We start from the raw sequence: 27,603 nt of genomic DNA, 5'->3' as shown, positions 1-27,603 counted from the left end.
CAGAACAAACCTGCTATTCTGGGCTCCAGCCATGAGGCCAGCTCATTGCACCACCGATTGCGTCGAAGCCATAAACGATCGGCTGTGTGCACATACTGCTGCTCCACAGGTCCTCCCCCCCCCCCCCGCCCCTCTCACTTCAAACGGTCACGGAACAGCGGGCAAACATTCTGTTTCCCTCACCAGACCCCATTCCATGCATGGCTGCCCCCACATCCTCTAATTGATGCGCCTCTCGCTCCTGACAGACCGGCTTCCGTCAACCGCCCCCTTTTTTTTTTTTTGACACGGGCACGGGGCTCAGTGAAACAAATCCCTCTGATGTCACCAGCTCAATGAAGCAAGCAGTGTGCTTGCGACTGTCTTTTTTGAAACTGAAAACGACATTGTCTGAAAGTATGTGACCTATTTACGGTACATGAGCAGTCAGGAGCAGTGATAAAAAGGAAAGAAAAGCAAGTGTTTGTGAGATGAAGCAACAAAAATTGGGTTCAGGGGTCAACTCTTGGAAATATTCTTTTCACTGTTTTACTGCAAATAACGTTGGGCCTGTTTAAAGGCAGCAGCATAAAAGGGCTGCGGTTTGCGGTAAAAAAAACTTGCATATAGTTAGTAAACCAAACACTAGGAATGATTCACAACCGCACAAGAAGTGCTATGAAAACCTGCCATGCAGAAGCCAAAACCATTACCTTGAACGCTGATGGGGCTACTTGGTCATTGACGGACTCCGATCGGGGCAAGAAGTCAAATATGACATCAACCTTGAAAAGGAAGAAGAGAAAAACACAGGTTACTCCTCTGCAACTCTCACTCTGTTTAACAACTCTGGTTACACCATAGCAGGACTAAGTTATTCAAAATAACTTAGTCCTGCTATGTTGCAACGAGACAACAAATAAAATAGGGACACGAAAGCTTGAAAAGATAGACAAAAAAGGGCTGTTTCACATTTCTCTGCACAAATAGAAAAAATAGGGGGATTAACCTGTCATTCAATCCAATTCCCAAACTCAACACCACTAGTTGGCACTGAGTTGCATTAACCTTGGCCTCCGTAAGAACAGCATTGTGCAAGATGCCTACACTGCATTCGTCTGTTTAACAAAGAATTGAGAAAATCAGTGGCTCCTTTTTACTCTCCGTTTCATTTGATCATGCAGTTAAGAAAAAGTTAATGAAGAAAGGGTAAGGGCTAAAAACCTTTTGTTTTTTCAGCCTTTAGCTTTACAGGATTGCCTCTGTCCCACAACAAACATCATCATCATCACCAGCCTATCTACGCCCACTGCAGGGCAAAGGCCTCTCCCATTATTCTCCAATTACCTCGGTCCTGTGCCAACTGTGACCAATTTATCCCCGCAAACTTCTTGATCTCATCTGCCCATCTAACTTTCTGCCGCCCCCTGCAACGCTTGCCTTCTCTAGGGATCCACTCTGTTACCCTTAATGACCAGCGGTTATCTTGCCTTCGCATTACATGCCCTGCCCACGTCCATTTCTTCTTCTTAATTTCTACTAATATGTCTTTAACACCAGTTTGCTCTCTGACCCACTCCGCTGTCCTCTCCGCACAACAAACAATGCTGTGTTTAAAAAATTAAAGCCGTTCCACTCAATGTGAAAGCAGTCGAAAGTGCAGAGCAGTGATGCGCCATAATGGGCTGTAGCGCCGTTATCCACTCACAGCTACCATCCAATGCAAATCAAATTTCCCACCTTCACAGTGCTCGCACACCCCCTGCCTGACACTGCGCCAGCGGGGGTTCTGTTCTTTTTGTGCTTGATTTTCCTCCCACATGTGCCGGCGTTGCACGGCCACTTTTTTTCACTTACTACCGTAAAAACCAACCCAACGAGCGTTCCCAACTAAGTGAACGCGGGCGCTGCCGGTTATATACGTATATTTTGCCTCAAATGTGCCTACAGTTTTCTTTGCGCTAAACAACGGGGAGATGTATGACAAGCGCCAGCGGTTCACGAGTTTCGAACCCTTATGACTATATAAACTGCTTGGCTTTTGAAGCCACTGGGTTACGCTGCGACAATAGGGGCTACGATGGAACGCTGGCTCTACTTGGGTCCAGTGAGCGAGCTACGACGACAAGGCGTGGCCCTAAGTGCTCTGCACTTAAAAGTTACAGGTGGCACTTTTCTCTCCTATTTTCTTCCCAGTTGTTTTGTAATACAGTAGTGTACGTCACACAACTGAGTACTAGAACACTGTGAGAAGTGGCCACATAGGAGAAGGTGTGGAAAAAATAAATGATAGGTTCGACGGCTGTCTTGGTCCCCAAGTTGCTTCCTCCTCTTACTCTCTCTCTCTCTCTCTCTCTCTCTCTGTGTTCATGTGTGCGTGTGCATGTGCATGTGTGTAAGGCAGTAGAAATGGATGGTACCCCTACTATCCCTGAAACAGAAATAAAGCTTACCACTTTCACCCGCAAGACAGCCAGTTTGAAAATTTTTTTAAAAATGCGTTCAAGAAGAATTGCTAGACACTTCCATTTTACATTTAGAGGCAACTGCTTTTTCTTCTCAAGAACGCTCAATCATGCTCTGCAAATTCCATTTCACCATTCACTCTCTGTGCCACTTCAAGCCATATAGTGGACAAATGTACGGGGCAGCAATACCCATTTTCACATTTTGTGGCACATTCTGCGTCATCGGACAACTGCTGTGGCCGGGAATGGTAGGTACACTTCTGTTCCCGGCGCCAGAATTTGCCAACACAGGCCTTAAAACTGGTGCTTGCTCTTTAGTTGTAGCTTTGAGGGCAGGAAAGAGACGATCAAGCACTGACCAGCTTGGAGTCGTCCAGGGGCTCGTCCTGCCGGCTGGCGGCGTCCTTGATGACGGCCATCTTCTGCTCAATGTTGCGCCTGATGAGCACGTCCTCCTCCTGCTGGCGAATGTGCAGCTCCTGCAGCCGCTCCTGAGAGGAGGCAGGGACAGGAAAAATGGTGTTACAGGTCGCGATTATAGGAGAAGGAAGCAGGGCGCTTCATCTCAAAACAGCATCCACGTGAAGCAAAAGATCTACTACGTCAAAGGAAATACAGTCGGCCATTACTCGTCTGGTGCATTGAGTCTAAAGGCATTGAGAATGCCTCGAATGTAGTCAGTAAACTCCACGCCCCTTTATTAATTAACAGCTGAACGATTCCTCTCAACACCTCACCAAGACCTGGGGAAGGGGATCGCTTCGGTAAGGACGGCAACTGGTACAGTCAGAGCAGGTGCATGGACAATGTGCAAGCACAGATGGTCACAAATTTTGAGATTCGGACTGGCCGTAGTTTTATTCGGATGGGAAGAGAATTTGATTTTGTGGGAAAGGCGAAGGTACCACACCGATCTTTTTCTATGCATAACCGTAATCATGATATACCTTAGCATTAAACTATTAAGCCGTATAAAGCAGTAAACCGTTAAACACCAATAAATAACAGGTAAAAAATAAAGCATTTCCCAAAGAATGTCACCGGAAAGACAACACTGCTTGACAGAACGAATATGATCTTTCTTCAAGAGGAGTAAAAAAAAACTGCCCTCTACACCTTATTTTAAAGGGGGACACTGGATTTAAAACTTTAATTTTCAAGTAAACTTTGTGAAACTTGTCAGTCTTGTTGCTTTTACTGATTTTGGATATGCCATTACTTTTTCAGTTGGTCAATTAGTTACCCAGATAGTTAGAGATAATTAGCCATTTTTGGCCACACAACAGACAAACAGTGTTAGTCATAAAACTGTAATCTTTATATTTTCCAATACTACGAACCCTGGTGAATGCAATAATGGAAGCAGTTTTTTGATGCATTGCTTGGAACTAATTTTACAGCTCATTAAACTTTGGTGGCACCAGTGGCAAGGAACCATTTTGAGTGCCCATTTCAAACACCGAAGTTTATTGAGCTGTAAAATTAGTTCCAAGCGATGCATAAACAAACTGCTTCGATTATTGCATTCACCAGGGTTCATAGTATTGGAAAGTATAAAGATTACAGTTTTATGACCAACACTGTTTTGTCTGTTGTGTGGCCAAAAATGGCAAATTATCTCTAATTATCTTGGTAACTAATTGACCAACTGAAAAAATAATGGCATATCCAAAATCAGTGGGGAAAAAGCATCAAGACTGACAAGTTTCACAAAGTTTACTTGAAAATTAAAAGAACTTGTTTTAAGACCAGTGTCCCCCTTAAAGGCACATTCCCACTGGCGATGCGCCTCGTCGCGCGTCGAAAAGCGACGTCGCAAAGCGACGAGCCGGCCGTCGCTTTTCGGAGTTTTGCGACGGCGGAGCAGATCGCTCCCGGTCCGAATTCCCTCGTCGCGCGACGGCCCCGCAAAACCGGTAAGCCAATCATGGCCACGGAGTAGGCTGACGTAGCCGGAAACGAAACGTTTCTTTACATCCGGTATGCAAACGCTGTGGGCGGGCGGGCGAGCGCCGCCACCGCCGCTGGCTCAGCTCGCTCGGCCAGGCGCTTGGCCCGCTATCGCTGTACCCGCCCGGGTCGGGCCGGCAAGCAACTTCCCGTGTGCATCGGTTCTTTGGTCAGTGGCTTCAGCGTACGCGTGCACTAATCAACGAATAGCGTGGAACTCATCAGTGTGGAGAAGCGTGTATGGATTGTAAATAGAGCTAGGTGGACAGCGAGACGGTAGGTTGACTTGCAGCCTCTTCGTCTATCGGCGACTGGTAAACACGCGTAGAGTTCGGAGGCGTCAGAACGTTGCGCCTGTGAAAAGAAGCGACTTTTGTGGGCCGTGATGCGGGTGTTGTGGCGTGAAAGCAAGCGTGTGCATTTCTTCGTGCAATAATATGTTGAAAAGAGCCTTCGTGAGTTTGTTATTTTCTGCTCCTCCCGCAACCCGCAAATGCTTTCGGCATTGCTCCAGGTTAGTAGCATGTGTTTTAGTTTGATTTCTACCTGTTTTTGTCGCGTATTCTTTGACTTCGAATGGTTGACGCACCAACGAGGTCGTATGTACAAGTCGGGAAGCAGCTGCGCTGAACGCAGTCGCATCATCGCTCATCGCAAGTGCGAACACCACCTCAAGGCCTCATCGCGCGACTCGCGCCGTCGCGCGACGAGACAAATCGCCAGTGGGAATGTGCCTTAACTCTAACCGAGCTTTCTCTGGCTATCTGGCAAGGCTTAGCCCCTGTAATAAAAGGAAAAAAGGAAAGAAAAGAAAAAAGAGGAGGGGTGAATTTTGTAAGCAGGCGAGATCGATCCCTGTTGCCTGTGAGCAATCGCTGCCAGTTACTTACAGTCCCTTTGGTGGCCTTACAGTAAGGCGGGGAGAATTTTGTAAGCAGGCGAGATCGATCCCTGCTGCCTGTGAGCAATCGCTGCCAGTTACTTACAGTCCCTTTGGTGGCCTTGCAGTAAGGCGGGGAGAATTTTGTAAGCAGGCGAGATCGATCCCTGCTGCCTGTGAGCAATCGCCGCCAGTTACTTAACTCCCTTTGGTGGCCTTGCAGTAAGGCGGGGAGAATTTTGTAAGCAGGCGAGATCGATCCCTGCTGCCTGTGAGCAATCGCTGCCAGTTACTTACAGTCTCTTTGGTGGCCTTGCAGTCTGAGTCTTAAAGTGGCTACACGAAGCATACAGGCATACTAGTTCACAGCAGTGCATAGAAAAAACATTACGGGGAAAAGAATAAAGAAGAAAAAAAAGCTTACCCTGAACTTCTGTTCAGCGATCTCGCGAGCCTTCTTGGGGTTCATCTGCTTCTTCAGCATGGCTTCCTCCTGCTCCCGCAGCCGCATTGCTTCGAGCACGTGTTGTTGCTGCGTGCACCCATGGGGAAAGCCATGGCCGATGAGCGAGAAATAACAACAACACTCCCACAAGACAAGAATGCATACAAGGGAAGCCACTCTATGTTTTGAACATAGCCATTTAAAGATAAATGTTAAAGATAAAACTAAAACAAAAAGATAAAAATCTGTTAAAGATAAAGCAAAAAAAAACCGGTGCGTAGGCCATACAGCAAAGGACTATATGTTTTCCCCACTGTTCTGTCATTTGCTTAGGCTGAAAGGTTGTATGGCACACTTGTTATCTTAATTTGCAACAGGAAATATGAGTCCTGCAAGAGCGTTAGAAATTTTTTTCTTTTCACTTCATTCCCACTAGCAAGATGCTGATTTCTGCCTTGCATAACAAGTGTGGTTGCATAAACAGGTTAGCAATATCTCCTGACAATTACTTTCACAATAGACCACTAAAATGCACAATGGCCAGTCTAACATAGTTTTCCTGAAAGCCTGCATAAAAAATTTGCTCAGTAGCCAATGCGAATATGAAGATTTTGTTCTAGGTGACCTCTAAGATGACAGTCGTTTCAGATAGCACAAAATCCCTATTTTCTGTCTTCCAGAGTAAGCATAGGTAACTCAGCAGTTCAACGTATTGCACAAGTATTTGGCTTAGGTTTCGATACAGGACCCACCGCGGTGGCTATGTGGCTAAAGCGTTGCGCTGCTGAGCCCAAGGTCCCACGTTCGATTCCCAGCCAGGGCGACCACTTTTCTGATGGAGGTGAAAAGTGAAAACACCCGTGTGTACGAGATTTTGGTGCGTGTTAAAAATCCCCAGGTGGTCAAAATTAATCCGGCGCCCTCCACTATGGAGTGCCGCATGACCTGTGTAGTGTCGGCGCCTTAAACCTCGTAATCAAATCAAATCAGGTTGTACACGGCCGAATGTCTACAATTCTGACACGGCTGAAACCTGGTCCCACAAAAGCAAACTGTGTAAAATAAAATTTCCACTTTAACGAAGTATTAAGCACTGTTCCATATTACCGACCTCAGAGAATATTTAGCAGACAGAACCTTACGATTCAAAATCAGGTGCAGATAATAATTTGCACCAACAATTTTCATAAAAATCTGGTTACTCTTTTTTCCATCTGGCACAAATTGGTTAAATAGTCCAATCCCCGCCCCCTAGTGCTTGCAAAGAAAATGCAATTCATTGCATCCCGCAATGATTTCCACAGTTTCAGATATTTTCGAAAAGATAAATGCAAGGCAGGGTAGCTAAGGCGATAATGAAGGCCTTCATGAGCATTTCTTGAGATTTTGCAGAAATGTCAAGTCTTTTAAAGAAGCCAGCCATGCAGACAAAATACGTTTGTTTTATTAGAAGGATTTGGTGTTTTATAGTGCCCCCTGCGCTTGTCCGGCAGCAAATGACGGTTTATTCACTGAGAAATTAATCAGTTTAGGTTAAAATTTTGATTCTCCTGCCAAATCGTGTGTCTCGCGACGTCTGTGATGATGTAACAAGGACAGGTCTTCAAGCGAACGCTAGAACGCAGGTTAGTCTGCAGTGGACTGCGGAGCCTTCTTTACCGTCAGTCCTCCTAGGTGGTACTACCATACTGTGCCGGACCGGTGTCCGCCTTTGCTTTGCTTCTGACCGTATTTGCACATGGCTTGTTTTTGTTATGGTAGATCGTAATTGTTTCGTGAAACATGGGGTATTCTAAACAAACAGGGTCACATAAGACAATGTCGTTTACACCAATCACCCAGTGTCGTGTGAGACAACCCCATAGTGCCGGACGGCTGTGCAGCTATGACAAGCATAGTGCGCGCAGTGTCAACAGCAGTACACACTGGTACTTTTATGTTTATGTGTACTTTCGCGACTTCCATTGTTTACCCCACCATTCTTGCTGCTATAAAATGAATATGCATTGCATTTAAGTGAAAATAACTCGTCCTGCAAGCATATAAGCCCTGCCTAATTTGCGCTTGCATTTGCCGGCCTCAGACAATCGCAAAGCTGTGCATATTATGTCGTATGTTCCAGTATGGATGACGAGCTAGTGAATTGCATGGTCATTCCCTTTATTCCTAATTATACACCTTATTTGAGAGAAGTTTACATTAAAAGTGGTGTCAGTATGATTTTAACGAGGCAATCTTTTGAATGAACCAAACTTGTGTTTTGTCGGCACGCTCCCTTTAAATCGCACCATAAAAATATGCATAATTTCAAAATAACAAAGTGAAAAAGAAAGGAATCACATCCGGAAGTTCCACTGTGGCGGCTTAGCATGCACAAAGGCAGTGGCAACGAGGCACAAATGCAACGACTGCAAGGACTCCTTAACGGTGCTTCCAAAAAGCTCCGGGTAAAAATAAGAAGGAAAAGAAAGATGGGGTACGATGCATGAAATAAGAAATAACAGCAGGACGATGGCTGCGTTTTCCCTAAGAGACAATCTACAGTATTAAGGTCCACCTTCCTGTACAACATTCCGCTGCTCCGCATACCAGAACTTTCCCCGGCTTCCCCCCCCTCACCTCGATCTTCAACCTCTGATAGTTCTTCTGGGCGATGATCCTTCGAACAAAGGCCTGGATCTTGACCACGGCAGCAAGCTTCTTCTGGTACTCACGGCGCACCACAAAGCCCCGGCAGCGGGCCTGTCGACCAGCAGCAGGGCAGTGAGAGAGGGGCAACAGTGAGCAGGATGCACTACAAGGACTGCTGAAACACATGCTGCTCTCGAACTTTCATCTGTGCCACATCCTCTGGCAACGATGCACCGCAACTTCACCGCCGTTTTTATGTACAATATTTTTTACTAAATCAACTCTGTTGCTGCCACTTTTGCACTGGTAATGACCAAATTGCATGCACGTGTGTTCATTTTGTCTGGCTTTTGCAACGAGTAACTATTAAACAGTGTCCCAAATGACAGATATAGCAAACTTCTCTTTCTTTATTTCTGTTCTTGCTGACAAAAAATCCAGGTGTAAATATTTGATTAGTGAAGACAATTTAAAAAAAAATTGCCATCGAATGTGCGCTTTATACAGCACAGCTCTGATGAAAAATGAAACAAACGTGCACATGATCATCCCTCCCTGACACATATAACAGGGGCTAACAGCAATTCATATCACCGAGTGAACAGGTTAAACTGCAGCTTCTTAGACTTCTATCATCCACTTACTAGAACTGTAAGCTTTGTCAGGAACATATGCTCTAAAGAGCATAAATATATACCGTATTTACTCGCATAGTCCTCACACTCGCGTAATGCTCGCACCCCTAATGTGAATTGCCACCACTTGGATTGTCTTGCTTCGTCGCATAATCCTCACACCCCCAAAATTGCAACGGTGAAAGTCGTCTGCTCGTGAAACCCGCATGATGCACGCACTCGCCCCACTCCGTTCGGCGGAGCGCGCGGTGTATGCAGGCGCGCCAGGCACATGACAGTATAGCACCATCTCTCAACCGCCATTCACCCTGTTGTTGGGCTGGTTTTGCATGCGCTCTACTAGGCAGCGTTCGCGCAGTGTCCGGTCATCCCTTCATTGGAAGAGTAGCAGTCGAGAGCTTGCTTTCCACCATTTTGAGAAGTTTTTCGTCGCTTTGCTCAGTGCTGGTTTCGGTGCAGCTTCGCCATGGGGCGGTACGCCAGTTATACAGCCGCTTTCAGCTTGAAAGCTATCGAATGCACTATAGTGTGGCAACTGTACCGCAAATAGGCCCTTCGGCGTCTACAAGTTTAGCGTGCGCTACTGGAGACGGCAACACAAGGAACTGAAGGCTACCAACAAGCACAAAGTTAAAGGAGCTGCGCACTGAGCTGGCTGTCATTCTAGGTGGCTTAACTTCCATGCTCCAGCCTTTGAACGCGTCTTTGAACAAGATGTTCAAAGATAACATTCAAACGCTGCATGCAGAGTAGATTGCAAGCACGCTCCGACGCCGGCCGGCAATAAGAAGACCATCGGTGGAGATGCTATGCAGCTGGATATCGGAATTGTGGGGAATGATCGCCGCAGACATCGTCGTCAAGAGCCTAGAGAAGATTGGCACATTGAATGCCCTGGATGCGAGTGAAGACCACTTGGTGTGGGATGGAGACGAGGCCTCTGAAAGCGACATATAATCCGGAGGAGACAACGAGACAATGGCCAGTGATGTTAGCAGCACTGACTCGGACTAGGACTGTTCCCGTTTGGGTGGTGAAGGTGGACGGCGGCTGGCTGCAATGAATAAACTTTTGTGCTTCAGGCCTATGCCAACTCTGTACTTTTATTACAACGGTAAGCCCTGCTTGGAAACGGCTTGGTTATGTATAATACCTATTCAAACCTCATTTAAGCTCGTTTTTACCCCTCAAAATATTTTTCCCCGCATAATTATTGCACTCCCTTCTCCACACTGATTTTTCAGGAAAAAAAGTGTGAGGATTACGTGAATAAATACAGTAATATATCTAGCAAAATTATACCTAAAAATTTACAAATATACATGATTGCTTTAGGGTATGCGCTTAAAGTAGGGCATGCTGCATTGCTAGAATACTAAACCATGTGCCAATTTCTGTAGTGTCATTCTCATTTTTGAAAGTTCATTACCTTTCAAAATCCCTCTCATTCTGGCCAAAGGGGGAAGGCAATCTTAAATAAAAATCTTCATTCTTAGAGTTGTGATGATGACAAGTGGGGGACATTTATAGTTTTTCATTGTGATTGTAGATATGAATTCTGTTTCTTGTGTAAAACAACTACAGTCGAACCCCGCTACAACGAACGCCGCTTCAACGAAATTTCCGCTTCAACGAAATATTTCCAATTCCCCGTCAGCCAGCCATAGAAGTCCATGCAACAAAGTCCTCGCCACAACGAACCATTTGTCAGGCTTGCTTTCGCTTCAACGAAATTTTCGATGATTTGGGCTGGGTTTGAACAATTATTTTACAATAAAATAAGCATAGCGCCAGCTATCTGTAACTTTTTATACATTCAGGACGCTTAGTTTCACCGAAAACATGCGCGGTGCGGCCACACCGCCACAAAAAAAAAAAAAAAACTCATAGGCGGACGCCATTGTTTGATGGTGATAACGATGTGGCTGGCCGTCTTTACGTGAGGCGCAGCCATGAGGCGCGCAGGCCGGCGCAGGCCCGGTTCGCCAAGCCGGAGCTACAGCCAATCCGTATCCAGTTGAAATCGCACAAATGTGCTCCTGGTGCTCCGCTGCTGGCGCGGCGCCGTCATGTATGCGTTGTGAGCAGCTGTCCTTGCCGTTTTCCTTCTACCATTCTTAATAGCCAAGAGCAAAAATCATGTTTGCGTGTTTGGTCTTGAAGCCAAGTCATCCTATCTTAGTCATGAGCGCGCAGTTGTGTTAAATGCAAGCGCGCGCGTCTAACCTGCCAAGGTCAGTAGCTGCCGCGCCGTGTCAGATGATAAGATAACGGCACTGCTCCTGCTACAAGTGAGAGGGGGGCTTCCGACGGCCTAGCAGCTATCTGCAAGTAATCAGCTCGGTGGACACGCCTTGTTGTACAGCAATACGTTTTGCGCCTGCATTTCTTCACCCCACTCCGCAACGCGTTCTTCGCGTGCAGTGAAAGAACAGATAACCATTGGTATGTTTGTTATCTGAATAAACATGACGTTATTGCGCGTCACTCCTTTTTCTAAACATTGTATTATGCTGCCAATGATGCGGAAGCATACGGGGCTATTTTTCTGGCCTTTCCGTGGTGTGTTGCGGCAGATTTCGCCTGAACGAATTTTCGCTTCAACGAAATTTTTCGCACGTCCCGTCAATTTCGTTGTAGCGGGATTCGACTGTATTTTCAAATGTATCCAAATTTTTAGATTTAATTTTGTGACACCTCCTGTGAGTAAGCTGCACCACAGATGCAGCTGAACATGGCGCCCGAGAACTGATCACAAGTTAAGGAGGGCAATACGACTAACATCACCATTCTATCTGTGTTGGAGCAGAAGTTATGACCGTTTGCAGTTTATGTTTGAAATACAAAACCAGTATTTCCATTTTCCACTTTTCAAGCCTGAAATTCAAACGGATGTAACTTCTGCTCGAACACAGCAGATTCATGAGGAATTGAACTCAACTACAACGAGCAGGCCTTGGGCCATCAGAGTAGAGTGCATTTGAAGAAGATGGAGCGACCTGTAGTGCAACATTGTGGCCCCGCAGGTGCTTGAATCGATGCGACAGGATGCGGGAGCGGATGAGCGCCTGCAGACGCTGGTAGCCAGTGCGCATCTGCAAGAGAGGGTGAAGAAGGAGAGAGGGAGAGAAAAATGAACACCACAGTCCCTGGAAATTCAATTTTAAAAATTAAAGCCGTTCCACTCAATGCGAAAGCTGTTGGAAGTGCAGAGCAGTGATTCACCATAATGGGCTGTAGCGCCGTTATCCGCTCACTGCTACCACCCAATGCAATTCAAATTTCCCACCTTCGCAGTGCTTGCGCGCCCCCTGCCTGAAACTGCACCAGCGGGAGTTCTGTTCTTTCTGTGCTTGCTTTTCCTCCCGCACATGCCGGCGTTGCACTGCCACTTTTTTTCACTTACTACCGTAAAAACCAACCCAACGGGCGTACCTAACTAAATGAACGCGGGCGCTGCCGGTTATATACGTATATTTTGCCTCAAATCTGCCTACAGTTTTCTTTGTGCTAAACAAGGGGTTTCGAACGCTTATAACTATATAAACTGCCTGGCTTTCGGAGCCACCGGGTTACGCCGCGACGTCAGTGGCCCCGCCGGAACGTCGGCTCTATTTGGGTCCAGTGAGCGAGCTACGACAAGCTGTGGCCCTAAAGTGCTCTGCACTTAAAAAGGAAGCCACGCGGGGACATAACCAATTGTGCTTTTTTTAGAAGGGGGAGCAAGTGGGCTGGTTGGTGCATGTTTAAAAATGTAAGAAACAGCGCAAAGGACAGGACGTAGAGTAGACGACAAACACGCGGCGCTGTTTGTCGTCTTGTGCACATTTTTAAACCAAATGTGCACAAGCGCACTGTTCTTAAAACTAAGAAGGTGACATATCAATGAAACATGCACATAGATCTCTTTGTTGGCTTAGCCGCTCCAAAACAGCTAAGGAAAGATGGAAGAAAATATATTTTATGTCAAAATTTACTTTCTATTAACAAGAACATCAAAATGCAACAAAAATTGAGGTTTTCATGGTAACTCAGTACTAATTTTGTAGCTAAAGGTGAGGGCAATGTTCTTTCTATGATGGGCAGAAGTGAACACGCTGGCTGTGTCTACACCGTTATCAAACTTCTAGCAAGGTCAAAGCTATTCTGTGCACAACAAACTGTGAACCGCTCTGCATTGAACCATTGACCTGGCTGTGAGTTTAGAATGAACGCAACCAGCAAGTTTGTATGCTATAAATGCGAGACAACCATTAAATTTTTTTGTGCCAGTGAACAGCCAATCAACCACCGCAGTTATGCAGCCTCTATTTAACAGGCATCCCACAAGTCTTCAGTACACTTGGAGTAGAGAAAAATCCCTTTCAAACAAACCCATCGCGGTGGCTGAGTGAACAAGACGTTGCAGTATTGAGCCATAGTGCAACCACGGGTTGCATTCTTGGCACCTCCCCATTACAGCGTGCTTCGCAGCTCACGTGCAACTTCCGTGCAGTAAACCATATTGAACTTTTGCACTGAACATGTATAAACTGACTGACCGACTGTCGCACATAAAAGAGAAAATTATTTGACCCCCTACTTTCATACTTGGTGAACTTTTGAACATGTTTGTATTAGCTTCACAAATTACGAGGAATGCTTAGAACTGTCTAAGAAGAAAGGCAAAAGCCTAGTTGGACCTCGTGTAGATCCCTGCGGCCGTGCCTGCCTTCACTCAACCAGCCTCCTGGACAGCAATTTGTGAAGCTCGTTCCGCTTGCTAGCCATTGCCAGGAGCATCCTGTTCTCCCCCGCCGGTACCTTTGTCTCTCGAGTGCGGCAGCGGCCTACCCTCCTTTGGTGCTGCTGCTTCCCTTTCCCAGCGCACGCCGCAGGTCTTTTCTCAATGCCCTTCTCTAATCCTCCTCTAGCGCTTCTGCTTCCTTTCCCTGGCACGTGATTTCAAGTTCAGGCTCCTCGTATTGCACACTTTCACCTTTTATGGGCCATTCTGACCCCACTTTTGGACCCGGCAACAATTTTCTGCACCTCATGCATTCCATGAAACATGGAGATCTAAGGCCTTAAAACAAAAGGGAGAGGAATGGGAGAGGAAATGGGGAGAGGAAAGGCAGCAGGAGACTGCAGATCAAAATAGCATGCGTACCGCCAGGAAGCGCTTCCGCTGCAGGTACGCCCGGAAGCAGCGCTGGATGATGAGGGTGCTCTTGCGCATCTTGAGGAAGCGCCGCCGGTAGTACCAGCCGCGGATGGCCTTCTGCAGGATCAGGATCTTGCGCGTCAGCACCCGGTCACGCTCTTGCTCCAGGAACAGGTCGTGAGCATCCTGCAATCGTCCCCCTCCCGTCAAGCTCACCCCCACTTTGGTGACAACCGCTGACTGAGAGATGTCTAATTCTAACCACGATTCTAGAGCAAAGCCATACATGCCATTATAACAAACAGACACCTTCACATTGCTGTAAAAACCAGATTAAAAAAAAAAATCAAGGTTGAAGGCTGCCTGCTTTTCACCAAAATGCTGTGCATGAATTAGATTTTCTGAGGTCTGACGTTTGAACCTCAATGAATGCTCATGGGATCTGCAAATGAAGAAGCAAGCGAGTGCAGCCAGCATAGGCGAATTCAAAACCACTGAACGATAGCATTTAGAAACGTTGACCCCAAAGTTAACTGCATGAGAATTCACAAGGAGCAAGCAAGCATGTTCTACACAGCTAAGTAAAACTGCATGCAGCATGGTACGCTATAAGCAGCCAGCTTGTGCACATCGGCCAAAGTCTACACTGCACAGTGTGCTACACCATGTGCACTACTCTGGTGCATTTATTCTACATATTGAATACAAGCTCACTTGACATGGACGATACAGGAGTGCTCAATCGCCTAGTTTTCTGAAAAGGAATTGACGCATAAATGGCTTAAGCACGGTCAGTCTTATTGATTGAAGCAACGACAATCACCATTGATAGTGCGAGTGCTTCTTTTGCTAAAAATTTAGACATCCCCTATTATGCAGACCGCAGAAATGAAAATGGTGGGAAACTCCTCTAACACTTCGTTCATTGACGTGTGCACACAAAATGAGGAAGCCAGCAAAACACGTCATCAAAGTATAGTCTGAACTACGAAAGTTACAGATGAGCCAAGCTGCGACACCTTGAACTGCAGTGAATGTTTTAGTGGGGGTTATACTGTACTCCGACATCATTAGGGATCTTTGTCCCTTCTTGCATCACCTGCACCATCACCGTCCATAATGGTTTTAAAGGGCATGTAGGCTTCATTACATACAAGAAAGCAGCAGAGATGGCAGCACAGATAAAAAACAGGCATATGTACTGGACTCTTGTAGGAGCAGCTTGATGAGTCGCGCTACGATGCCCTTAAGAATTGTTGGCATTCATCAATCAATCAATATATATATATATATGTGTGTGTGTGTATAAAATTACAGTTCCACAAACAGATGCATGAAGGAAGGTGGGGAAAGAGAAATATATTTTTTTCAAGATACGTACATACAAAATGACCATATGGTCCTGTTTTTATTTTAATGTTTTTTTTTCTTGTAAGTGGTAGGGCAAAAAAAAAAAATCAAGGAATTTGAAGGAACAAAGTCAGGTAAAACAAAATAAGTGGTGGAAAAGTAGGGGGGGGCGGGGGGGGCGATGGACAAGATAAATGCACAAACATACTGCAGCAAGGTTACGCACCTTGAGGAAGACCTTAGTCTTGCCCATCTGGAAGTCGGCCTTTCCCAGCACGGCGGCCGTGATGCGGGCCGTGGCCGCCCGGCAGTCCACCTTGTGCACAGGGCCGACACCGGGGATGAGGAAGCGGTAGCGCTCCACAAACTCCCGGAAGGTGTGCCGGATCGGGTAGCCTGCCCGCCGGATGCGGATTGTCTCCATCATGCCCGAGTAGCGCAGCTGCTTGCAGCACAGCTCCCGGTCAAACATCTGCGCGAGGTTTCAAGTTGGCCCGTTTCTCTCCTGGGGACCTAGGCTGTGGAGCTGGTTAGTGGAAACCAGCCAAGCCAGTACAGCTGTGGCTGACATTCACTCTTCAGATTTCTGTACAACGACATGCTTCAAACCAACTTTACAAACACACGCATGCGCGCGCACACTCACACTGACACACAAAAGAAAAGTCATTGCTTACGTGCCACAAAGTTGCCCTGGCACCACTCTCTGAAGGTACAAAACTATCTTGCATGTGTGTGGGTACACAATAGATATGTTGAGAGCATCTTTCATGCACTTTTTTCACATAAGTACTGCCCGCTCTTGTCTCTGACATAAAAATTCCGGCCCCACTTGTAGTTTTTGGTAACTAAACCAAAATCAAATGAGCCAAAACTCGTTTCCCTCACCACAAAAAATTGAAAGCTGTATGACCACTTACCAACCAACTTTGTACTCTTACTGTGTGGGTAAATGGCCACACATGCAGTGCAGAGATACAGTAGAACCCCACTCTTACGTTCCTCAGTGCTGCGTTTTCCCGGCTGCTACGTTGTTTTTGTCTAGTCTCGGCGCAGCTCACATAGAGTCCCATGTATTAAAATCTTCGCTGTTATGTCGTGGCTCAGAGTATGATCCAGGACCATTCGTCGCAATCTGACACTCCGAACCCGCCCGGGCAACATGCGTGGACCGCCATTTTGACGTTTGACGAGCCTTGGCTGGGCCTGGCTACGGAACTGACTGCGTCAAGCCGCACACGGGTGCGATTTGTCACCACTAGATGGCCCTATGTCACTCTATGCTACCATCACCATCACTGTGCTTACAATGGAAGTTTCACTTCAGAATGCCGGAAATGCGTGTTTGCCATTAAAGCATTACTGCAAGAATAGCACGCGCTCTCGTCATCATCGTGCGTTTCAGGCTTTGAGAACACTGTTTAACTTGCAACCGCAAACTTTGTCGTGTCTTCATGGCGCTGCGACAATGGGAGGCGCTTTCCCTTGAGGAAAAGCTTGACGTACTAAACGCAGTAGACAAGCAGCTAGCTTGGAAAAGAGTCGACATCGCTAGGAACCTTGCATTGCCACGCGTCATGTTTTTCAGCGATTGCAAAAAGCGGCAATCCAACATTCTCAAGTTTTTTAAGGTTCGAAAGCCAAAGTTACAGAAATACTTGGCTGCAAGTCAAAGCTACACTGTTTTCATTCATTTTTGAAGGTTTCCTCACTGCTGCATTTTCCTGGTTGTTACGTTTTGTTTTCCCGGTCCGCTGAAAAATGTATGAACAGGGTTCCACTGTATAAGCTTTCCGGTGACTTCCAAGAACTAAAGGGCGCAAAGGGCATCACTGAATCTCAACATTATGTGCAAGTAGCTGCTTCAAAAGGATTGTGATGATGACTGTTTGGACAGTGATGATGTGCTCGTCAGGTACATGCGTACAGACAAACCTTTCCTTGGAGCCCAACATACCATTACTTTGTGTGACAAAAGAGCATTTGAAGAGAAGCTCGGCTCCACTGCTCACCATGGGCTTCTTGTTCTCGTTGGGCTTGATGCACCTGATGAAGAAGGGGTGGCACTGGCTGAGCGCCTTCATCAGGGAGTCCAGGGACCTCTTGAACTGCGCACTCAGTGTCGGCGTCTTCTTGCGAGTGTCCGTGCCCTGCAACAGTCATGTACATTCAAACGCCAGCGTCTACGAAGGTCTTCAGCAGCAAGTTTTCACGATATAAGCAAAAAGACACGCAAGGCACACAGTGTGGCTTATTCCTTGACAAACCCCTTTTATCTCTTCATCTCTGCCCTATCTGCTGCTGTTCCAGTGAAACAACAGCTTTGTTCTCATCCTGCTTTGTGAGATTGCAAGCTACGTACAGGCGTATGAAGTTTCAGAACTTTGAATACCTCCCATTACTAATAGACAGTTTTAGTTGAGCGTACGCAGAGAGTTGCGCGCGCACATAGGGGCAGCACAGCCCGCGCAGCGAAGTTCTCGCGAAGAACGTGCGTGTATAAACCAGTAGCGCCGAAATGCGCGCTTTGTGTGTCATGCGGCGCCACTGAACGCCAGATTGGTGAACGAAACATGTGGTTGTCGGCCAGCGCCAGACGTAAACCTAGCCAGAAGAAGCCGTAAACTAGTTTGCGGGGAGACGCCGTTCCTTTGTTCCTTTCGTTCACGGGCGAGAAAGGCCGGAAAGAGGATGGGAGGGGCCTCGTGCACGGCCTGCAAAGCCCGCAAAACCTGCAACGCAAGAATCCAAAACTTGTGGGCACACGCAAAGCGCGCGGCTGCCGCTTACGTACTGCGCATGTGCTCTCGCGCCTTCGCAAGTTCCTTGCGCGCGCAGAGCTGCTGCGTGCGCTCAACCAAAACTGTCTAATGTGCGCCATCTGATACGCTTCAGAACACTTTTCGAACAGATGCACAGATCGCCCACCGGCCACCCCCATTTCCAACCTGCCTGCTTGCTATGCATTTTGCACCGAAAAAAAAGGCGCAAAAGTCTCGCAGACCTGATCAGTGAAATTGGGTGCACGTTGGAATAGAGTAAATAGGGTAGCAGAAAGACCAGTCGCTGCGAGCACCAACGTACCATGCCAATGTCGTTCACAAAGAGATTCTGGAGAAACTTGTTGTTGCTGACTTGGATCAACTGGATCAAGTCAGCGCTGAACGTGTCCCGGTTCTTCTCCAGGAAGCCACGCGCATCGTAGAAGACCACGCCTGCAAAATGGCTCAGGCCAAAAGCAGTGTTGATGTCCGACTTGGGCTTCAGATAGTTCTTGTTGGTGCCGTGGGTCTTGTGCAGCTTGTTCAACAGCGTCTGATCAGTGCCCTGCACAAGGATTAGTACAGAATGAAAAACAATTAAAGCCGTATCACTCAACGAGAAAGCTGTTGGAAGTGCAGATAAGTGATTCGCCATAATGGGCTGTGGCGCCGTTATCCGCTCACTCTTACCACCCATCACGGTTTTCACCGCCGTGTCTTATTCCTCTCCTGATGAATTCAGCGGAGGTTTGCTCAATGCATTTCAAATTTCTCGCCTTTGCAGTGCTCGCGTGCCCCCTGCCTGAAACTGCGCCAGCGGGAGTTCTGTTCTTTGTGTGCTTGCATTTCCTCCCGCACGTGCCGGCGTTGCACTGCCACTTTTTTTTGCTTACTATCCTAAAAACCAACCCAACGAGCGTTCCTAACTAAATTAACGCGGCCGCTGCCGGTTAATTACATATATTTTGCCTCAAATGTACCTGCGGTTTTCTTAGCGCTAAACAACGGGAAGATGTTGGACAAGCGCCAGCAGTTCACGAGTTTCGGACACTTATGACTATATAAACCGCTTGGCTTTTGAAGCCTCTGTGGGATGCCGCGACGTTAGAATGAGCTACGCCGACAAGGCGAGCCCCTAATGTGCTCTGTACCTAGAAGACACTACAATGAGAAAGGGAGGGGTGGTGGTTCCACCGCTAAAGCACCCAGCGCTGATGAAACGACAGCTAGTTGAAATATCATGACAAAAGCTAGGCCCCCACCTTGGGGAACTTGCTCTCCTCGTCGATGAGCGCCATAATGTTCATGGGCTTGACGGCGATGAGGTCGAGGCACTCCTGGTTGTCCACAAACTCAATGTGCTGCCAGTTGATACACTCCAGGTTGTACTCCTCCTGTTCCAGCTTGAAGATGTGCCGCACAAAGAACTGCTGCAGATTCTCGTTGGCGTAGTTGATGCAGAACTGCTCAAAGCTGCATAACAAATGGGGAATGGGGAAAGGGACCACGATTATGGCAGGAAACGAGGTTCTGACATTAAGCTAGAATCGCATTAGTATCCCAGGATGATGCACTGCACTTTAGTGTCTTAGTGGTAGAGCTAGAAATAGAATATGAAGCATCCGTGCGCAGAGGGCCCGCCCCCCCCCCCCCCCCCCCCCCCCCCCCCTTTCTTCCTGACAACTTCTGACTATGCACACACCAGGCTTTGCAGCAGTAACTAATTCTCTTCTGCATTTTTATTCGGCTCTAGTGCAATGCTTAGCTTCTGTAAGCAGATTACGATTACGAACCATCAATGCTTACTGATTGTGGAGGTTATCAGAAAATGCTTTTTCCTACTAAAACAGAAAGTAAACTTTAAAAGGAAATATTTTACACAAAAAAAGTAACGCAACAGAAAGATGTCGACTTTTTTCTGGGACAGTCTGACCACATGTTCGCACCAAGTAGGTCAGAATGGGCGTTTCTAAAACAGAGCACCGAATGCTTGCCTCATGCACGGTGATAACCTTGTATTTTATTGTCTGTTGTTATCAATGTTGGCTATTGATACAGTTTATACAAAAACTGGCTGGCAAAAAAAAAAAAAATCCAAAAGAGTGTGCCACACTTAGGTTAGTTGTTATCAATCTTGATTATTGATACAGTTTATACAAAAAACTGGCAGGCAAAAAATATCTGCAAGAGAACGTATCACACTTTTGACAATTGATATTCACAGTCAAATATAAGTCTTGTGGGTAACCTAGCTACAGGACCAAGGCATAAAACATTTTTTTAAGAGGAAAAAGGCATTTAAGAACTTGCACCAGAAAGGAACTCTAATTCATATGACATCTTTGTTGTTTTAACACATGTGTACCTTGGCAACCTCTAGCATATGATGCACACAGGCAGGTTCTACATTACTTCCATCCCTTTGAAGTTGTTCAAAGCATGCTAAATTTTATACTTGAGCTACATTAGAAAAAAAAAAATCATAAATTAGCACTAACATTTAATGCACTTAACACTGTAGTTGGTGTGAGAAAAACATGCCATTGTTTGAAACAAATAATCTGAGCTCCCAAACCAATACACAGGAAGGAAGGAAGGAAGGAAGGAAGGAAGAATGTAGAAGAAAGGCAGGAAAGTTAACCTGGCTAGAGCCTAGTTTGCTATCCTGCACGTGGGAAAATACGCAGGAAAGATTAACAAAAAATCACCAGGAAGCAGTTCACTGGATGCTTAGAGCGAAGCATATGGTAAGACTTTGAAGTAAAACGCAAGGAGTGAGCTAAAATGCCCCAATAAGGGAAAGGCAAAAGCAAAATTCCTGATAACGGCTGCCCCCCCAAACCAATTTCTCTAGGCCGGGAAGTGGAGGTCTCCTCACCTGTTGACGGCAAAGTTTTCGAAGCCAAAGATGTCCAGCACGCCTATGGACGTGCGGTAGTGTCCTGGTGATGCCTTTGGCTTGTGGATGGCCGAGTTGATCTTGTTGACAATCCAGATGAACATGCGGCCATAGATGCCCTTTACGAAGGCGTCCCGCACGTCCTTGGACTGGTACACACTCATGTTTGAGACCACGGTGTCCCCATGAGCAAAGATGGTGCGCGTCATCAGGGCGTCCATTAGGTGCTGCTGGTTGACCTAGTTGGGACAGACGCGACAAGAACACTATAACCTCCCATTTTTACCGCTCGCTATCATATACCACACACAGATGTGTATGAAGAAACGACAGCTATCCAGTTTACCCACATGAATCTCCTAATTTAGTATGTGAAGACAAATTATGACTGAAACCAAAAATAAAATTCACCTGACTACCTGCACAAGTGAGACAGCCTGTTGATAATGTTTAAAAAGCTGAAATTTTTGTCTTTTTTAATTATGCGCATGTTCGGGAAAAGTTGATAGATGCACCGGTTGTTCATTTACATGTCCCCATCGTAGTGTTCATTACAGAAAAATGTTTAAACAAACAAGCTCCACCAATCTCACTTTGCCGTTCCTGATTCGTGTTGTCACAGATCGTGGTGAGGGAACATGGGCAATGATACCAATTTTAACACTTTCTGCATTAATAAATGACTGCCCCTCTCGTGTAACTGCATTCACAGCACTATAATATTGATAAAGACCAACTTACTTTTACACTTGGGCTCCCTTTAAGCAGAGTATTGGTGTAAGGGTACAGTACATTGGGTAGCATTTCGGCTGGCATACCCGCAAATTTCCCAGTCATTTTTTTCGCGGCGCTACTACGGTTGCCAGCCCAGGACCGCCCTCCCCTTTACGGACTGCCTTTACGGGCCCCATACGTTTGTAGTACCTCTCCTAGGCACGAAGCGAAAAAAAACAGAACGAACCCGGGCCCGAGCCCGAGCCGCGGCACGAGCGCGCAGGGATTTGTAACCAGAGCGGGCTGACAGATCCGCGTCCTTTGCGGGCCCCAATACGTTTGTAGTACCCGCGAATGTATGATGCGAGCTAATCAACAGAGGGCAGTCCTGGTCTGGCAACCAAGGTAGCCCCGCGAATAAATGTCGGAAAAATTTGCGGGTACACCAGCCGAAATGCTACCGTACATTGTTTCCACTGATCTTGCAAGTCAGTTGCAAGTTAATACAAAGTATGCAACAGGTTACTAATATATCGAGTTATGCTACATGCTTTTGCATTTTTATCAGGCTGTGGTTTTCAAAACAAATAAAAATACATGCATGTAGGCGCATACACGCGCACACACACGCACAAGCACCTTTCTTTGCGAACAATCACTCCTTCTAGCCGGCAAGTGGCACCCACTAGGAACACGTAAATTTAAGATCAAAACTTACCTCGAGGAGCTTTGCAGCACTTTGGACACTACCAGCACCAATGATTTCCACAGCATCAAGGTTGTCAATGAGCCGAGCTGTGAAAATAAGAATAGCACAAATGTTAGCACGGTTAGCTGCTAACACGTTGGCTAAGGGCAGCTGCGCTTGTCTGACCCGAGATGTGTGCACTTACGCTTGTACTTGATGTTGCCAAGATGCAGCACAATGGCCAGGATCTTGAGAATGTCCCAGATTTCGTGATCGGAGAACATCAGCACTTTCATGGCAGAGCGGATGTCAGCAAACTCAGCCGTGTCATCCCTACCTTCACACGTGATGCTTCCACCCTGTTTGGAAGAAAACGAGGTTGCAAGTTGTGACCAAAGGTGCAATGGTCCTCATTTTTTTTTTGTTTCATTCTAGTTAAAGTGAACTGTGTCACCACTGGCCGTCCAGACCTTCAGCCAGAAACAGGGGGGTTATGGATCGTGACTTTGACATAGTTACGGTAGGTACGTTCATGTCTAACCAACGGGACAATGACATACCTGTGTCAAGTAGTGGTACTTTGAGGCATCTTGAATCTCAAGCTTCGTCTTGTCTTCTTTACTCAGCCCTGACAGCATGCAGTAGAATATGTGGTAATTTCTTTCGTACTGGGCCTGGGGAAAAAAAAAAAATTTTCAGTTCTCCCTCTGCATTCTTCTCACAGCGCAGGTTTCTATAACATATCCAAGAAATTAAAGTAGCAAAAAATAATGGCATCTATCTTTATAAGAAATGCCTACACCTTCTCATAACTCTTAATTCTAAGTATCACTTAAAAAGAAGTAAATAGAACCCCCGAATGTTATGGTCGCATCTTAAGCGGAACTCCCACACCTGCTTCAGCACCACACTTGTGTAAGTTATGGTATGAGTTATATGCAGGAAAATACGGTACTGCATGCAGGTGCGAGTAAATACTTACTTGGCTCACAATCCGAGACTTTTCAAGCAGGTACTGTTCAATTTTGGCACCTTCAATGACGCCCTGCTTGTTAAAGTGAATGTCAATGTATTTGCCAAACCTACTGGAGTTGTCATTTCGGATCGTCTTTGCATTTCCAAATGCTGGGGGGGGGGGGAGAGGAGAAACCAACAAAACAATGAATTTACGGTATGAAAGCGTTGCAGCTCAGACAAACGTGCGTCAGCACTCAGGCAAAAGATAAGGGGCCTATGGTATCTTTTTATGGAATTTTATGGTATCTAGAGCTTTAAATCAGGCTAAAGATCAGGTGACCTGATTTGTGGGGCTGAAGCTTTTTCCTGCCCAGAGAGAGAAACTAAAGACCGAATACAGAGGGATCATACCTTGTCTAGCTTTCCTGCTCAGACACTCTACGCATTGTTTAATAAAGCTGGCATTTCTCTCTCCTGTACAGTGCCATTTTTCACAAATTGTGATCAGGTTAGCTGCGCAGCCATGCATCTAACAGAAGACACAAAAATTACCACTTAGTTGGGTGACATGGTTACCAGTAAAGCCGATGACCAGCATGCTTGCCCAACCCCCTGCCTTACAGGGTTAGCATGTAGCAACCCAGTCTAAGAATGACGTAAAAACCTAGGAACGATGAAAAATGAAAAAAAAAAAAAACGACCTTACCTTCCAGAATTGGGTTAGCTTCTAAGATTTGTTGCTCTATCCATGAGTGCTGGCCGCTAATAGCTGCCAAGTACTGGAGGATCAACTTCGTGCTTTCTGTCTTTCCGGCCCCACTTTCGCCACTGCAAAGAAGGGAAAGAAATGTGAACTGTTTTTAGAATAAAACTAAACACTGGCGAATGAAAACTTGGCAATGTCTGCAATGCACATCATCTACAATGCTTTAAACTGGGTCTTTTGTGTTAACAGAACACAGTCCATGAGGCTAGCAAATTGAAGGGCTGCAGATTAATTTAGACCACCCAGGGATCTTTCACGCATACTGAAGTCATGGACACGAATTGTCTCGTTTTCTTGCATCCATCAAAAACATGGCCACCACAGCCAAGAAAAGTAACTGTGACTCTGTGCTTTACGGCTCAGTGCTTTAGAGGCAAAGCCACCATTGTGGGTACACGTGCTGCAAGGTAGCCCTCCCATATGCCTCCACAGCCTTGAAACAAATACATTGCATAGTTAGAATGGCAGTGTGAATATGGCGAACTTGGGACAGCCGAAGCATGCTTTCATCATAAAAATGCTTAAGAAAAATGCCTGCAATGCCACAAAGAGATCCTGGGTAGCTACCAATACCCTCTATGCGTGTGCTTTTCTAGACGCCTCAAAGAGAGGTTGTAAAAAAATATTTCTAGCCAAGTTCAGAGATTGTGCGTGCAGAACAATAATTTATGACACACTGTATGTGCTAAGATGTTCAAGGCCGTAGGAGAAAAGTGCAAGGCATGAGAATTGAGGCACACCAACGTGGTCCCCACCTGATGATGACGCACTGGTTGACGTGAAACCTCTTCATGTTGGTGTAGGCGTTGTCACCGATGGCAAAGATGTGCGGGGGCAGCTCGCCAATCTTCTTGTCCTTGTAGAGCTTGATCTGCTCCGCCGTGTAGATGGGCAGGATCTGGTACGGGTTCACCGCCACCAGGATGGACCCAGTGTACGTCTGCAAGGAGGGACGAGTGGGAAGGGGAGGAGCTACTAGAGCACTGCACTGCACGGCCTGATTTTAAAGCGCGGGCTTGGCCCGAGCTTGCCCTATGAAGCCCGGCCCCGGCCCGGGCCCGTTATCTCAAGCCCAGGCCCAGCCCGGGCCCAATTTTAAGCATAGGGAGGGCCCGTGTGCACGTGACCAGGCCGGGCTTAGATGCTGAAAAAAATTTGTTTATTATATTTGGTTGAGTGCCTTCGTAGCAGGCAAGCAGATGGAGCATCTAGTCTGTACAGCTTGCCGCGGACTGAAATGCAAAAATTTAGGGGTAAGTAGTGCACATGCTTTAGCTTCTACCATCTTCAGTTCATGTCACACCGGTGTAATAATACCTCATATCCTTACATCAGCGACACCATCACCTTTGATGACCAGATTCTTGGCAATATCACGTGGTTGTCTCGGCCACAAGCTAGTATGCTGAAATTTTTGGTGCCACGTTTGAATCAATGTGTATGTATGTACATGCATTGAAATGTTCTACATGCAGTGGTTGCTCAGCGGTGCTGTTTCTCTAGCACGTGAGCTCAATTCCTGGCCACAGCAGCCGCATTTCAATGGGTGCGATACATGTACATAGACATAGGTGCAGAGCTCAAGGTCGTCCGAACTAATCCCCTCCCCGCTACGGCATTCCTTGTAATCGCGTCTTTGGTATGTTATACTCCAAAATATAAAATCTTGATGCAGTAAATAAAATGCCATTAAAATTTCAGTAAACTGACTACCAGACCTACCAAAACACGTTTTTAAAACAATGCGTGCAATCAACATCAGAACCACATGAAAACAAACTCAGAACATTTCTTAGAATTCTCTTTTCTACATTTCACGTCGAAAATATTAATGGCCAGGTCCATGAATTCAAGCCCGAGCCCGGTCTGGGCCCACGGCTTTGAGCGTTAGCCTCGCCTGGGCCCGCGACATCGAGCCTGGGCCCGTGCAGTGCTCTAAGAGCTACTCTTTCAGAAAGCACGACAATCTGCCACTGCTTATCAACCAAACACTTTGCAGGGTAACGGCATAGCGAGAGCTTGTGTCCTTACCGTTTTTAACCAAACGCATACAGGAGCCTTCCATGTGTCAAGCACCTGATTGATCTTGCTTTGAGAAGGCCCTGGTGTTCTATACGCCTTAGGCTATGTTCAGACTACCGACGCAAAAGCCGTATCGTGAACTACGGACGTAAAAAAAACGGCGTGTCACACAGTTCGGTTGGCTGAGACGTGAAATGACGTCATTCTTTAAACATATTATGACAGTTGTGGCAACAGTCTTAACCCGGCCTTACTTTCACTGTACAAAAGGAGGATAAACATTACTGCAGCTGCTTTAACCAACTGAACATTTTCTGTCATCAAGGTGAAGGCAGGTCTGTTGAAGCCACACTCGTAGCTTCTCTAGAAGTTGTTGCTGAGTAGCTAAAAGAGGGCAGTGGAGCATCAGTAAATGAAATCACCAGCAAGAATGCAACTGCTGTAAGCCTCATATTGAGGCAGTTTTCTGATACTGGCTGACTTAACCACCACAACATTCACCATAGCTGAAAACATATCATCTCATTATACAGCATTTATATTAAGGTGACCCGCCGCGGTGGCTTGCTGGCTAAGGCGTTGCGCTGCTGAGCATGAGGTCGCGGGTTCGATTCCCGGCCGCCGCGGCCGCTTTTCTGATGGAGGTGAAAAGCAAAAACGCCCATGTGTACTAGATTTTGGCGCACGTTAAAGATCCCCAGGTGGTCAAAATTAATCCGGAGCCCTCCACTACGGCGCGCCTCATCGCCTGCGTTGCGATGAGGCGCGCTCAATCAATATTAAGGTGTGCCAAAATTGCTAAAACTAAATATAAAAGTCACATAAAAAAAAGACTGCACCTTTGAAAAACCCACACTCATACACATACATGCATACACATATACATGCATGCACACCCTGGCATGTACACCTACACAAACTATGGTTTTTAAGCTGGACTTTTTTTTCCTGCATAAATCTGCTCAAAGAATTGGCACAAAATACTTGCCTGAGACATATCTAAACAAAAAAAGTGCAAAAAAATTGCAAAGCAAATCTTTAACATGCGTGAGCCTGAAGTTGATCTGTTTTGGTCAAACGTGGGAAAGAATTTCGTGTTATAAAAGTGTTTTATTTCCAAAGTATTTCTATGAAAACATCTTGCAATTCTTTATTATTATACTGGCAAGCCAGAGGACAGTGTGGTACCTGTGAGAACAGCATTCCTCCAAACAATAAGGAAATTGGAATGACGTGTGACACCTTACCACATTGTTACATTTCATTTCCCTCCCCATTCCAGTGCACAATAGAAGTGCCAGTGTCATGTGGGGA

General features: G+C 46.3%; 1 protein-coding gene across 1 annotated transcript in view; it reads right to left on the bottom strand.

Moving 5' to 3' along the window:
• Positions 1 to 27,603, bottom strand: part of Ck (unconventional myosin-VIIa ck) — a 156,237-nt gene that overhangs the window by 42,020 nt on the left and 86,614 nt on the right. Inside the window, exons 5-21 of the mRNA XM_077698866.1 lie at positions 25,023 to 25,207; positions 24,208 to 24,329; positions 23,527 to 23,669; positions 23,105 to 23,218; positions 22,750 to 22,903; positions 22,575 to 22,651; positions 21,122 to 21,381; positions 19,506 to 19,716; positions 18,566 to 18,808; positions 17,494 to 17,631; positions 15,708 to 15,953; positions 14,138 to 14,317; positions 11,988 to 12,083; positions 8,342 to 8,464; positions 5,702 to 5,809; positions 2,807 to 2,938; positions 693 to 764 (exon numbers count right to left, since the gene is read on the bottom strand). Coding sequence (XP_077554992.1) covers positions 693 to 764; positions 2,807 to 2,938; positions 5,702 to 5,809; positions 8,342 to 8,464; positions 11,988 to 12,083; positions 14,138 to 14,317; positions 15,708 to 15,953; positions 17,494 to 17,631; positions 18,566 to 18,808; positions 19,506 to 19,716; positions 21,122 to 21,381; positions 22,575 to 22,651; positions 22,750 to 22,903; positions 23,105 to 23,218; positions 23,527 to 23,669; positions 24,208 to 24,329; positions 25,023 to 25,207 — 2,604 coding nt within the window. The remainder of the gene's footprint in view (positions 1 to 692; positions 765 to 2,806; positions 2,939 to 5,701; positions 5,810 to 8,341; positions 8,465 to 11,987; positions 12,084 to 14,137; positions 14,318 to 15,707; positions 15,954 to 17,493; positions 17,632 to 18,565; positions 18,809 to 19,505; positions 19,717 to 21,121; positions 21,382 to 22,574; positions 22,652 to 22,749; positions 22,904 to 23,104; positions 23,219 to 23,526; positions 23,670 to 24,207; positions 24,330 to 25,022; positions 25,208 to 27,603) is intronic.

Source organism: Haemaphysalis longicornis, unplaced genomic scaffold, assembly GCF_048455015.1.
Source record: "Haemaphysalis longicornis isolate Haplotype H1 unplaced genomic scaffold, Haemaphysalis longicornis Haplotype H1 scaffold_2, whole genome shotgun sequence".
Lineage (NCBI taxonomy): Eukaryota > Metazoa > Arthropoda > Arachnida > Ixodida > Ixodidae > Haemaphysalis > Haemaphysalis longicornis.
This window is presented reverse-complemented; position numbering and strand designations above follow the sequence as displayed.